Source organism: Poecilia reticulata, chromosome 17 (genome assembly GCF_904066995.2).
Source record: "Poecilia reticulata chromosome 17, P_reticulata-male-v2, whole genome shotgun sequence".
NCBI lineage: Eukaryota > Metazoa > Chordata > Actinopteri > Cyprinodontiformes > Poeciliidae > Poecilia > Poecilia reticulata.
The window spans coordinates 19,112,781-19,127,282 of NC_088846.1; the positions used below are offsets into that span (position 1 = coordinate 19,112,781).

A 14,502-nucleotide genomic window follows, 5' to 3' on the forward strand; every position below is an offset into this window, starting at 1 on the left:
CCATGTGTGCATCCATGTGTGTGTGTGTGTGTGTGTGTGTGTGTGTGTGTGTGTGTGTGTGTGTGTGTGTGTGTGTGTGTGTGTGTGTGTGTGTGTATGCCTGCGTTGCAAACTCAGCACTCACATTGTGTAGCATAAAATGTTAAATCATTTCTGGGTGCTGTCAATTTGGAAATTGTTTACCTATTTAGGAGCTGCCAGGAAAGTTGACACTATTTTAATTCAAGTGTCTCTTTTGCTGTTTTGAGTTGCTTTTACGCATTAAGATTTACTGACACATTTATTATGCTGACAGTAATGAACATTACATTATACATATAGTGGAAAGGGTAAAATATTTGCATGCAAGTTTTACCTTAAATGAAATAACATAGGCTCAAACTTGACTTGTTTTAAAGTACAAATAATTACTGAGATGACATGGATTTAAAGGGTTGTAATAACATAACGTCACAGTTCTGATGTATTGCAAATTACAACATATATTTAAAAAAAAAACATTTTGGCTGATAAAGGTTTCTCTGTTAATTTACAACCCAATATTCTCACTGATACAAACCAGTGCATATACTGTCACACCCACATACCAGCACTGACAAGCTAGCACCATGTTAGAGGATTTTGTCAAAACCTCATAAATAACTGCAGATACCGTTTTGTCAGAGACAGTTGTTGTATGGAAGTTTGCAGAAACCTCTAAAACTTTCACATGTAAGTAAAGTTAAGTATATCATGCATCTGCTTGATATAAATGCAAAACATTTACCTTTATATTTTAAGACATATAAAAATATACATTTACAACATACATTGTTTCTACATACAAAAATAACACATATTGTTGTGTCAGCATGTAGTATATTTGAAGATGATTTACAGGACCCAGCTGTAAATGGAATGAACTATACATGTTTTATTTCCAAACTCATGCAAATGCATTTGTATCTCCCTCCTCTGCTCTGATACCCCTAAATAAATTACATAGCAGCCAGTTGCCTTCAGAAATTAAATATTATTTACATGTTATATATTCCCACTGTAACTCCAACTGACATGTGAAAGTCTCAGACATTGGTGGACAATTGTGTAGAAGTTTAAAGCAGCTTTAGGTTATAAAACAATATCTTAAGCTTTGGACAGCATAAGATATCCAAAGCTTATTTTAAAAAAAACATTTTGGCTGATAAAGGCCATTGAATTCAATCTAGATAACATTGGATATTATCTAGATTGAACATCTAGATAATGTTTGATCCGTTATCTAGAGTGGAAAGAGTATGGCACCCTGGAAAGCCTGGCAAGAAATGACTTTGCACCTAAACAGACAGGAGAGCCAAGAAAGGAATTAACAAGATAGACATGATAAAGAAAGCCCATGATTGTCCCAGAGGAATTTCAGAAATTCACATCTCAAATGACAGAAATGTTGACAGAACAACTGTGATAAGTGATAAGAGGAGTTTTATTGTTGAGAATGGGTCAGTAAAAGTCTGTTTATAATTTGTCACAAGGCACACAGAGGACACTTGTGATCAAAACCTTCTGGCCTACCATCACAATGTTATGTGTGGACAGAAACAAACACTGCAAAACACTCCTTTTTCATCCCCGTATTATGCTGTGGAAATCCAATTTAGTAAGAGTTATGAGAAGACGAACAGAGCTAAATATTGCGCAATCAAAGCATCGTAGAGGCTACAGACATGACGCTGGGTTGGGCTTCACCTTCAATCAGGACAGCAATCGTATATATCCAGCTGCACTTAAATTAATTAGTTCAAATCTTACATGTGTTAGAATGCCCTATTTAAAGTTGAGCGTACAGCCAATTGAGAATCTACAGGAAGTCTATTGAATTGATATTCAAAGATGCTTTCCTCTATGAGTTTGAGCTATTTTGCAAAGCAAAATGTGTAAAATTCAGTCTTTAGATGTGCAGAACTGGAAAAGAAAGACCTTTAATGACTTTCATCTGTAATTTTAGCACCAGGTGGTTCTACAAAGTGTTAATTCAGGGTGGTTTAATGTAACAATAAGTAAAAAAAAATGTTTGGAAATTAAAAAAAATAAATGGTGAATTTTCTTTGTCATTTCTCCACGTATTGGAGAAGCATGCAAATACTTGTAAAATATTGTGTCACAATTTACTTTGCAACAAGGTACTTGCTTGATCAAATAAGTGAGTAAATTAGCTTTTTGAAAGTTACGTTTTTAAGATCTACAATTTATCTCTCCTTTTAAATTCAAAAATCAATTTTACTGTTTATTTGCTTCCTTCTCAGTGTATAAAACCTGATGTTTTATGTGAAAGCACTCTTATACATTGACTCTGTCAGCTCTGCAGTGAATAGCTGACTAGCAAAATAGCAGTGGGGGAAAAAAAATAACCTGCAGTGCATTGACTTAAGTTGACAAGATGATTGACAGTAAAACATGTCCCAGAGGATAAGAAGCAGACAAACAGGATAACTCATGCTTCCTGCTTTGGGGCTGTAAATCAAACAAGTGCGTGTAGATGCATCTGAAATTACCTGCTTATAGGGAATATAAGGTAACGCTTTATTTGAAGGGGTGTGCATAAGACTGACATGACACTGTCATAAACATGACATAACACCTGTCATGAACATGAAGAAGTCTTTATGAATGTCTATGACTGTTGTCATGAAGTGTCATTTGGTAAATAATGACACTTTTAATGCAAAGTTGCTCTAAAAGTTAAACTGAAAGTCCATTAAAAATGCCAACTTTGCATGATTTTGTAAATTATGATAATTTAATACAATGTTGCCACTTTTAATGGACTTTCAATGCAACTTTTAGAGCAACTTTGCATTAAAAGTGTCATTATTTACCGAATGACACTTCACGACAACAGTCATAGACACTCATAAAGACTTCTTCATGTTCATGACAGATGTTATGTCATGTTTATGACAGTGTCATGTCAGTCTTATGCACACCCCTTCAAATAAAGTGTTACCAAATATAATGGCAAAGGAAGGGCACTGAGTTTTTACTTGGTAGACCTCAACCTCCTGGGTAGTCTTTTTTGTAAAAAAGTAGGCAACATTTGTAGATATCCTGGCCCTTTTTTTTAAAACAATACTGCAAGGAAATGGTGATCTCCTTTGTGTTCAGTGGATCCACACAGACTGTGCTGCACTGTCTTACAGACGTAAAGGGAAACGAAGAGAAAGTCCAAGAAAGGAAAGGAGAGGACAGTAAATAAAACATATAGCAATAAGGCCTGCATGTGGTGCCAAAATAGAACAAGAACTACATTATTTACCTGACAAGAACTTAATTAAAAACTCAATTTCCAATACTCTCAATAAGCAGTTCAGAGCAAAGAACGTAACATATTGGATGAGAGCCAGGGATGAGTACAAAGTTCTCCGTTATCAGTTTCCACTCCACATTTTATTATTTTACAAACGTGTTTTCAGACCAAAATAGCACATCACTATAAAGACAAAATAAAACCCACAACTGCCTTAGGAAAAAAACGGAAGAAAAAAGAGAAAGATTTGTTATACAGGATATTGTTTATTTTACTATGTGTGAAGTCAGCATACAAAACTTTTTTTATTGTCTGTTAAAAAAAATGTAAAAGAAACAAAGATCACCATTTTTTTACAATATAGAAATCATCCTAGTTTGTCTTATTATTTTACCATTTGAAAGAAGTTAATGGGTTTTTTGGGGGGGAATGTAAATGTGATTTGTCAGCAATGTTTGTTTCTTCTTTTTTTTTTGTAACTCGTTAGATACAGTATGTCCTTTATTTGAACCACAAAACTTCTGAAATGCTGGAGCTGCTGTCATGGCATCACAAACCGCTGGCTGAGCCTTGAGAAATGCTTTTGTATGAGTTTTGTAAAGGTCGGGCAGCACAGGAAAAAGGTTTTACACTAGTAATAAACATGGAGGTAGACAGGACCCTCACATAACTACTGAGAGGATCTCACACACTGACATTAGCTCTTCTTCTTGTGTTTGCGAGTCTACTCACTAAACCAAACTAACCAAAGACTTCAAGCTGATTCAGTGCAAACAATTCACTTTCTAAAAGACGGAGAAAAATAACTTTTTATATACATACAATTCACATCAGTCTGTAAATTTGAAGAGCAGATGTTGGTTTTATTTAGCAATCTTGAAATCTCTGCAAAGAATAATTTGTTAAAATTTAAACTGATGTGAGCCTCAGATAAGATAAGATTAGATACTACGATAGCGTTGCAACTGCTGTAAAGTTGTGTGTAAGTGATGAGTGCAGGTGTCAGAAAAGAATTTATGTGATTTATCTGTAATGTGAAGAGACAAAAACATTTTTTTATCTCTTTTGGCAGCCATATTTGGCAGTTTTAATCACTGATGGTTTTACTGTTTGAAAAGTGAGCAGTTTGTGAAGAAGAAAAAAATTACTTGTAAATTTTATGCCATAGAATCGAAAACCTGGAAAGACATTAAATCTTTCCTTTATTTAAGTCTTGTGTGTGATGTCATGGCTTTGTCATGAACCACAAAACAGCTGCTAATTATTTTTTTTGAGTGTTTCTTTTAAATGTTTTGTTCATCCAATAAAATGATGAGAATTGATGCAAAGTGTTTTTTTCCACAAGGAATGCTTCCTTTGATGGCAAAACATTTTGTTGCCGGGCCATAATTAGATAACTTTGAGCAATTAGTAAAAGGGTCCAAAACTGTCCAAAGCTGTTTCATGGGTCACTTGGTTTCTGTGTTGTCTCTGCTCTACGGCCTTAAATTCTTCATTCTGTTTGCTCAGCATGCAATATTCCCATCAAATGCTCAGTGTGTTTCAGTCTAAGCTGTCCCAGCAAAACTAAAGCAATACAGGAGGAAAACTGTGACAGACCAAAATCTTAAGGGTAAAAACAAATAAAGCAAATAATTATTCTATTTAATGTTTTCCTTTGATTCATTCTAGTTGTTTTCTGTTTATTTGTTCTTTGGCTTGCTTTCAGTGGATTACATTTTTCTTGATTTATTTCTACCTGTGTCTCTCCCCCCTTCCAAAAGGGTAAATTTACACACAGTCGGTTACAACAGTTCAAGAATGGAGACAATGGGGAGCTACTGAGGAAGCAATTCACTGACTGAACTAATTGAGAACACAAAATGTGGTGTGGAAACAGAAGCAGCATAGCTTTAAGCTGGGGAGCTGAAATGTTGGATAAAGCGAGACCATTGCTTTTATTACCAATTTTCAATCCTTAGATGGCAAGATGAAAAACATACATCTGCACACACTGACATAGTATTCATCGCCATGTATACTATATTAGTATACCTGGTGTTTTTGTGTTTGACCATCTGCATAGGAATTCAACTGAATGTCCCATTGGTGTTCTGCAAAATGTATGTCGTGTGGCTGTGTTGCACGTCTGAATTAAAACTCAAAGCTTTAAATGAAGCTTTTTTTCCAGCACAGCTTGCCAAGAAGACACAACTAGATAACCAGACAGATAAATAAACTTATTCTGAAGAGGTCACAGTGCAGCACTTTTTTACATTTACATCAGGAAACAGTTTATGTATTATGCACTCTAGTTCACAGTTCTAGGTACTTAGTTAGGTATTCAGCAATTTTTTTGTCACTAATTATACTTTTAACTCAGCTCGTCTAATTGTCTGATTCAACTTCTGACACCATTGTGGAAAAAGGGAAAATCTAATTGTTAACAAATGCGTACCTATTAACAACATTAAAGCAATTCTACTGTTTTTGTGCTTTTATACATGATTGTTTCATAGACTAAAATACTTTACAAATAATATATAAGGTACATTCTTGGTTGAGAAGTTTTTTTTCTCAGGTCTTTTGCTAAAAGTTTCAGGACAAAGAAACCTTGATATCATGACCAAAGTATTTCTTACCCAGATACTTTTAGAAGTTACACCTTAAGTTCACCAAAGTGAAACATAAAAAAGGTTTCCGAACATCCACTCCTACCACCTTCCGACATAAATAACACCCATTGAGCTTCAAACTGTGCTTATATTTTGTGCCCTTTAAAGAAAACCTTTCACATTCTTTTAATACTTTTTGACCATCTCACATTTAAGTCTGAGTTAAGGTCCTTTCACAATTCTGTGGGCCTAATTGGTGTTATACAGAGAAAATAAACTGAGAGATAAAGAGTAGATAAATGAATACGACTTATCCTATGTGGGATTCCTGAAATACCAAAAGCTAATTAATTTGCTATTGTAAACATTTGCTATGTTCAACTGAAAGCACATTTATGCGTTACATTTATTTTTGCTGTAAGTATTGTGGTAAGAATTAAAGAATAAGACTGTACTTACTGCAGTCAAGTAAATACAGGTGGGTAAATATAGCTTTAAAATGAACTTATGTGGGATTCCAATTATTTATTTTAAGGCTTTATTTTGCTGACTTACATTTGGTCTATCACAAATAGTTAAGCACAAAATTATTATTACATCTGGCAGAACTTAACTTCAACTTTTCTTTCAACCAAGAAGATTGTTTTATATAGGAAATATATCATAAATGCCTTTACTATTTTATTTTTCAGCAATAAAATATGAATCTTTTCATTCTATGCATGATAATTTTTTCTTTTAATCCCCAAAATACCTCACATCCTAGGCTCACTGGTTTGCCCACTATGATTGGATTTCAGGGCTTTCAGAAATACTTGTGAACAAATACATCAACCTTGGTGCTGGTCGCCTACGGAGCATGGAAATAATGAGTAATAACATTCCTGTTGAAGTGTTCCTGACCCTAACTTGGACAAAACTCGGTAATCGTGCCACTTATTGCTACCATTGCTATTCACCGTTCTTATTTCCACCATTCCATAGTATTTTCTCTGAATCCTTGCCGCAACAGGGAATTTTATATACACACACACACACAAACACCTTACTATAAGTTGCACTGCACTATGTAAATCAAACTTAGACAGTGGCTCCTCCAGATATATAAAATGAATTTTCTAATTGTATATTAGAAACTCTTTCTTCAATTATATTTCCAAGTACAAGAGCAATATTTTATGGGGGGAAACTTACAAAAGCACATCCAATACGTCTGAAAATCTTCAACAAATGTTTTATAAAATATTAATTTTCTCACAAGCCATCGGGCCATAGCTAATGTTACCGGGTCTCATCTGTCTGCAAAGCTCCAGCTGTCTATTCCCCTGAGAGCAGCTCATTTAAAGTCAAGTTTGACAGAGTGCAGCACAGATCCAAAACCCATTTGACTTTCCCGTTGGTTCTCTGAACTCATCTTCACTCCTCTGGCTAGTTTGGAACATGCCAAACTTCTGCCGCTCCTGCATACACAAATGTTATTTAAGGCTTCAGTGATGACTCTATTTCTCAGGGTCTGCAGGCCACTCCTGTTCTGAAGTTTGATGATTTGGTTCTTGTCTGGGAGGCCCAGAACAGAATGAGCGACTGGATATTATCTGGCAGAGGAACTGGGCAAATAAATTATCCTTTATGGATATTCTGATATCGATACTCAGCTCTCCCAGCAAAAAGAGAGATGTGTCAGCCGTACATCATACACTGTGCCCTAGCTAATTGAAGAAATAGTACTATATATTTCCATGCGTACATATTAATAAAAATAATTAGCAGTATATTTACTGGTCATCAGATCTGATGTTTGTGGCGGCTTTCAAAACTTTTTGGAATTCATACAGATTTCTCCTATCTCCTCAAATCTAAACCTCTAAACAAATAAAGATACGAAGAGAAAATAGCTTTGTTTGTGTGCCACATTTTTCAAATTTCTTTCGTCTGATACACATTTGTCACACTGGAGAAAGAACAGGGATATCTTTTCTATTGTGCAGTTTATCATTGCATTCCAGATTTGATAAATTCTCATTGGAGATCTCAGGTGTCTGACTGCTGTTCACAGTTTAATCACTACAGTCGTGGTGTTTGAAGCTAATTTAACTCCTTTGTTTGACACTCTCACCCTCCTCGTAGGGTGCAGTTCACCTTTTTTTTCCAATTGAGAACCAAAGCTGGTTGCTCCAGAGTAAACTGATAAGACTTTTATTTGAAGACACCATTTGCAAAAAACAAAGACAAGACAATACAAACCAAACATTATCCTGTCTACAAACGCACCAAAGAGGATGGACAAGGAGAAGCTATTGTAGAGTCCAACCAGCCTGGACACTGGAACAAGCTCTACAGAATTATTACCATGAAGGGATGGCTTGGGTTATTTGAAAATAAATTCTGTTAAGTTATTGTTTTAATAATTTCTCATTTACATAACAATCTGTGTGGTTAACAGTCTCTAAAAGAACTGCCTGTGATTTCCTTTGAGGGAGTCAAATCACAGAGCATGAAAATCTAACAGCTAGTCAGACGCATCTCCAGCTCCAGCTAGATGTAATATATCTATATAATATGTTTGACTTCAGAAATGAGTGAAAAACATGATGAAAATGTGTAGTTGTATGTTGCATTTAATGTGGAAATATGAAAGATTTCTTTTCATGTATTTTTAGGTCTCAAAAAATTGTAACATCTAAACAGGTGTCTGGAGTTTTCTGCAAGGATTCATTGCTCTGCAGGAAATCTTGGAGCAAGTTTTCATCTCCGTCACTGTCGAGTGAAATTAGGTAATAATTAAAAGGTTGTCTATATTTTTAAGGATGGGCCACTTCCCTTCTCTCATTTTGATGTTTCACAGAGAAAAATTAAAATAAATCACAAGATAATTTAGCTCATAAAAAACAAGATAAAAATATCAAAGAAAAAAGCTGAACAGTTAATGGGAAAACACTGTTTAACTGAGATATGAAAAATAATAAATTATGAACAGAGAAGTATGGTGCAATGTTAGGAACACCAGGCAAAAATAAATAAATAAAATAAAATAATAAAAAATTCGGATAGGTGACCTTGTGAGAATTAGCTTTAGAATATTTGGTGGTCAGCTGAGATACATGCTTCGGGTTAGAATGGATCTGTGAGTTTGGGGTCAGCTGCAACGGGCTATGTTATGCAAAGCTCTGTTCACAGGGTTGATGTTTCACTGCTTGCTCAACACTACAACTAATAACTATGTAGAGAACATCCTTTCAGTTAATAAACTACTATGGCTTCGTTCATTCGAGATAAAGAACAAAACATATTGTGGAACATGCACAAATATTTGTGATTGTTCGATGCCTTGTGAAAGTATTGATAACCCCTGAACTTTTACACATTTTGTCAATGAATAATGAATTTTATTGCGACTTGATAGACTGTGATAGACCAACTCAGAGCAAGTCATACCTGTAGAGTGGAAAGAAAATATGTGGTTCGTTATTGTTTTTACAAAGATCTCAAATGCATGATTAGCATTTGTCTTTATGCTGAAAACCCTAAATAAAATCCAATGCAACCAATTGCTTTCATTTGCTTAATTATACAGACCACCCGTGTGTAATTTAATATCAGTGTAAACATAGCTGCTTTGTGAAAAAATAACACCATCAAGCCCAAGGATGGGAGAAAGTTACAGAGAAGAAGAAACCTGCCAATTATTGTATGTTCATCTAAACTGGCAGAGTGGGACAAGAAGAGTTTCAATTAAAAAAACAAGCAAGTTAATCACTATAATGGAAAAGGACAGCAGAGATTCCCATCGCAGGTGGAAGAATTTGTCAGCAGAACAGCTATTAGTAATCTACTCCACAGATCTGGCCTTACTGGAAGAGTGGGATGATTGTTGAACAGAAAAAGAAATTCATAATAAGTCTTGTTTGAAGTTTGTCACAAACCTTGTAGAGAGGATAGAAAACATGGGGAAGAAAATGCTTTATTGAGAAGATGAACATGAAAAAGACTGTGGCAACACTCTGCCTAAGCAAACCACTCCTGAAAAATGTCCAAGTTAGTAGTTGTAAAATAAATAAACATCACTTATCATTTTCCTTCCTCTTCACTGTTATGCCCTACTTTATGATCTTAATGAAACACATTCAAGTTTGTGGTTTTAACATTACAGTATGTGAAATAATTCCAGGTGTATGAATGATTCTACAAGGCACTGTAATTGCTTCTAATTAGCTGCTACTTGCTGAAAAGCTAAACATTTAAAAAGTTATATGTATATATATTTTTTTAAGATAAATTTTAGAACACAATAAGTCTAATTGATAATAATGGCATTATTTTTCTGTCTTTGTCTCAGAATGTGCCCCCCAAACAGGGCATGTAAGACATTATTGTGAAAGTGTCTGCTCTGGGAGGAAGGGTGAGACCTAAATGTCAGATTGGGAGTTGTCTGCGTTTTATCTCACTCCTCCGTATGTGCCGTCAGTGGCCCTAACTGTTAGTAAAGGACAACATTATGTACTGGAGTCATTCCATAGATGAAGCACACAAATAAGGAATTCAAAATAGACATGAAATCCTCAAAATGTGTCATAATTAAATCAAACTTTATTACTTAGAGCTCTCAGTGAGACGTTCTGCTGTAAAGCTTGACATGCGTGTATCAAAAGGAAATTTTACCTTTGCTTAGATAGGGCTATTTAAAGACACAGATCTATTACTCACATAAGTCCAAAGACCAGAGAGGGTTCCAAAGAGAGGCTGTAGGGAGAGGGAGGAAGCAGAGGGAGGGATGTGAGAGACCAGTCTTTTGGATTTCTCATTAATTCAGCATAGCCCTCTCTTTCAGTTTTTTTTTTTTTTTTTTTTTAAAGCCCGCCCACCAACCATTATCAGCACTCAGGCCTTATATATGCAGCCGTGTTTGCAGTTGTTTGTGAGTTTAACCACTCAGACCTCGCAGAAGACCAGTTTCAACTTACACCGTAAACAGCCAGACCTCATCAGCCACCATGCGAGAGTTCAAGAGTAAGGACTTCTGGAGGGCTGTTTTGGCTGAACTGGTCGGCATGACCCTCTTCATTTTCCTCAGCATCTCCACAGCTATTGGGAACAAGAACAACACCGACCCGGACCAGGAGGTGAAGGTGTCACTGGCATTTGGACTTGCAATTGCAACTCTAGCCCAGAGTTTGGGCCACATCAGTGGAGCCCACCTGAACCCTGCGGTGACCCTCGGGATGCTTGCAAGCTGCCAGATCAGTATGTTTAAGGCAGTGATGTACATTGTGGCGCAAATGCTTGGCTCAGCTCTGGCCAGTGGCATTGTGTATGGAACACGTCCAAATGACACGATTGCACTGGGACTGAACTCTGTAAGTATTTGTTTTGATAGTTCTCCAAAAAAAAAAAGAAAAAAAAGAAAAAAAGGGATATATATATATTCACATTTAATTTCAGCATGTTGTAGCTTTCATAAGGAAGGCTGAACGGAAATTATTTATCTTGCCCTCTTAGAAGAAGTGAGATATTGTTACAACAGGTGAACAGCTGCAAGAAATTTAAAGTGAACACATGCAGAATTAACACTTTGAGTTAAGTGGTTTTGGACGCTTGGGTTTTACAGACAAAAACATATCCGTGAGCGGTGCTGAAAAAGATAACTTTTCTAACGAAATCAAATTTTGTTTCTCTGCCAAGTTGCTGTCAAAGTTTCAGGACAATACCAGCAAACTGCTAAATGAGAAACTGGGAGGGGGGGGGATGGGAAACTATCCATCTAAATAAAACCAACTAACAGAGTGCTGTTGTTCTGTTTTTTTCCCCTCACAGCTTAACGGTGTCACCCCCAGCCAAGGCGTAGGCATAGAGCTCCTGGCAACGTTTCAGCTCGTGCTGTGTGTCATTGCAGTCACTGATAAAAGGCGGCGTGATGTCACCGGCTCGGCACCCCTGGCCATTGGCCTCTCGGTCTGCCTGGGACACTTGGCAGCTGTGAGTTTATCCTCAAAAACATTGCAAGGTTTACCCAGTAAAGGTGCACCATGTTTCAGTGTGGTGAACCAGCAGTAAACATGACAAAGCTCTCGAAAACCATGAATTTTGCAGCTTGCTTTGCTTGCTGGGATGAAGTCAATATCCTTCATCCCAGAAGATAATATTACTTTGTGATTGCAGATCAGCTACACAGGCTGCGGCATCAACCCAGCCCGTTCCTTTGGTCCAGCTTTGATCCTGAATGATTTCACAGATCACTGGGTAAGTCAGTGGGTAAAACACATGAGCATTTTATGCACACCTCGCAACTCTGCACGCATTGTGTCTCAATATTAAGAAACTTATTTGCTTCCTAAAAGCAAGTTAGTTAATGATAGCTCAAAAAAAGGTCAGCAATAATTCAGTATAAGTCACTGGCAAAAGGAAAGATTCTTATTTGCGGATTGACTGATCAGGGTTGTCTGTTCCAGGTGTATTGGGTGGGTCCGATGTGTGGTGGCGTGGCTGCGGCTCTCATTTACGATTTCTTGCTGTCGCCCAAATTTGACGACTTCCCAGAGCGCGTGAAGGTGCTGGTGAGTGGGCCAGTCGGGGACTACGACGTCAACGGAAGCAACGACCCGACCACCGTGGAGCTGACATCTAAATAGCTACACACACTTAACCCCAATGTACATGTCTATACTTTTGTAAAAAGATATAAAAGCTCTTGAATTTAGTGTATTTTAGCATTTTTTGTGTTATTTTAATTACCAACAAGGGGTTTTCTACTACAGCTCATTCAGTGTCACCTTCTAATCTGCTTTTTTTGTCGACCCAGTGCAAACCTATCATCCAAACTTGCTGCTTCAGTGTGCACATTTTGTATTGAAATCCTAACAAAGCAATTTGGAAAATCTTTTGTTTCTTTATCAGTATTGTATGTTGAGCCATTTTTGTACATTTCTATATTTTCTGTATCACTTCTTATTGCTGACAGATAAGATATTGTGTGCACTCAAATGTTTCACTTTTATAAGTAAAATAAAAAAAACACTTAACATGAGCAGTTGTAACTGTTTTTATACTTATTAATGGTTTAAAAGAACATAAAGTAGACTTTTTTTTTTTTTTAAGTTGTCACTATAAAAACTCTCACCCATTTATAAATGGAAAGCTGAAGATTTCATTAAAACACAACCAATACCTCAATTCAGTGCAGTGCAAAACCTTTTAGGTTTGGTGTGACTTCTAAACACATGTTAACCTAAAGCTATTCCAATACGAAGCAGGTTGTTAACTTATTCTCAGACAATTTTGCAACAGATCTTCTAAATTTAGCTTATGACTAATAAGCCGAAAGAGAAAATTTAAAAAATGAACTTACATTAATTTTACCTTTCCCTGAAACTCTACGCAAAGCATCAAAACGTATTATTGTATTACGTATTAACAAGCGGAACTCAACAGCTCAGAGTGTGAAACCAAAGTACTGCAGATAAAGAAAAAATATCTACACAGCATGATAGCCCAAGATAAGACTGAGGTGAAGGTCATATTCTTCCAAGATAAAAGAAGAAAGTATAGTTGGCTAACAATATTTGGTCAAAAAGAAACATAATTGTTTATCATGAAAAAGTAGTTTGATCAAATTATCAAATTACTTTTTTATGCACCTGTAAAGAAAACTGGTGGCAGAGTTGTGGAAGCTTAGTTGAAATTAATGGTCGGAGGTTCTCAAATAGTAATGGTTAAACAAAGAAGAGGTGTGATGATATTTTGCGGCATATTAAAATATCCCAAGATTTCCCCTAAAAATGAAGTCTTTATATAAATTGTGGCTATAACTTCTTATCATTTAACCAGACCATCATTTATACATGTAAATAAACAATCTGCAGAGCAAGTAAGTAAAGGTTTTAACACAGCTCTCCACATCTGTGCATGTGCTGACAAGCAAGTGCTGTACTTTTTTTTTAGCTCAGCTGATTGACCACATATGACTAAGAGATACAGTTTCATTACTGGGCGCTAGGGGGCGATGACGAGCTGGGTCGTTCATTTCCAACTGAGAAGGAGAGAAAAAGAAAAAGACTGAAAAGAAAATAGTAAAGTTATTTCTTGTCAGAATTTAATCATTCTGGGAAACAACAGGGCTCTCCTCATTTCTCTTCTGTTTATGTTTTTTCCCCTTCTGCTCATGAACTGACCCATTATCTCTTTATCTGTTATGTCTTCGTGTGACAGGAAGTAATGTCCTGCTCTCAGTGTGCTCAGTAAGAGAAATCTGGCTACACACAGGTGTCAGTGGATAGATCCTAGTAAGTGGTAACAAATTAATAAATCAGTCTCACATAGATTCCATGTTATAGTGCATAGAGAGGTATGAAGTGCACCTTAAATTGGATATTTTCATACTTTGGTATTTGCATTTAAAACTGAACCACAATCTCAAGAATAATCCTGTATTACTTTGAATGTGTGTCCAACACTCATTTGTTGAAGTTACAAGTTAAGCTCCATCCTTTTATAGGACATGTTTGGTTAAACCCAAAATTTTGATAAAATTTTACTGAACTGCAAAACTGTTACTTAAAAAGCTGCTATTTACCAATGATTAAAGCTACCAATGCAAGCCACTTTACTGCAACTTCTGCTACTTTCCCAAAG

The 14,502-nt window shown here is 36.2% G+C and overlaps 1 protein-coding gene across 1 annotated transcript; it reads left to right on the forward strand.

Moving 5' to 3' along the window:
* The first annotated feature begins 10,773 nt into the window (after window positions 1-10,773).
* On the forward strand, window positions 10,774-12,898 carry aqp1a.1 (aquaporin 1a (Colton blood group), tandem duplicate 1). The gene is made up of 4 exons (XM_081598887.1): window positions 10,774-11,231; window positions 11,689-11,850; window positions 12,034-12,114; window positions 12,324-12,898. The coding sequence occupies exons 1-4, from the start codon at window positions 10,869-10,871 to the stop codon at window positions 12,501-12,503; spliced, it is 786 nt and encodes a 261-aa protein (XP_081455013.1). The 5' UTR covers window positions 10,774-10,868; the 3' UTR covers window positions 12,504-12,898.
* Window positions 12,899-14,502: the final 1,604 nt, after the last annotated feature.

Bases quoted from the DNA above. Each gene is read 5' to 3' on its own strand.
- aqp1a.1 (XM_081598887.1), top strand. From the start codon at position 10,869: ATGCGAGAGTTCAAGAGTAAGGACTTCTGGAGGGCTGTTTTGGCTGAA. The intron at 11,851-12,033 runs GTGAGTTTATCC...TTGTGATTGCAG, and splicing joins GCCTGGGACACTTGGCAGCT to ATCAGCTACACAGGCTGCGG. The intron at 12,115-12,323 runs GTAAGTCAGTGG...TGTCTGTTCCAG, and splicing joins ATGATTTCACAGATCACTGG to GTGTATTGGGTGGGTCCGAT.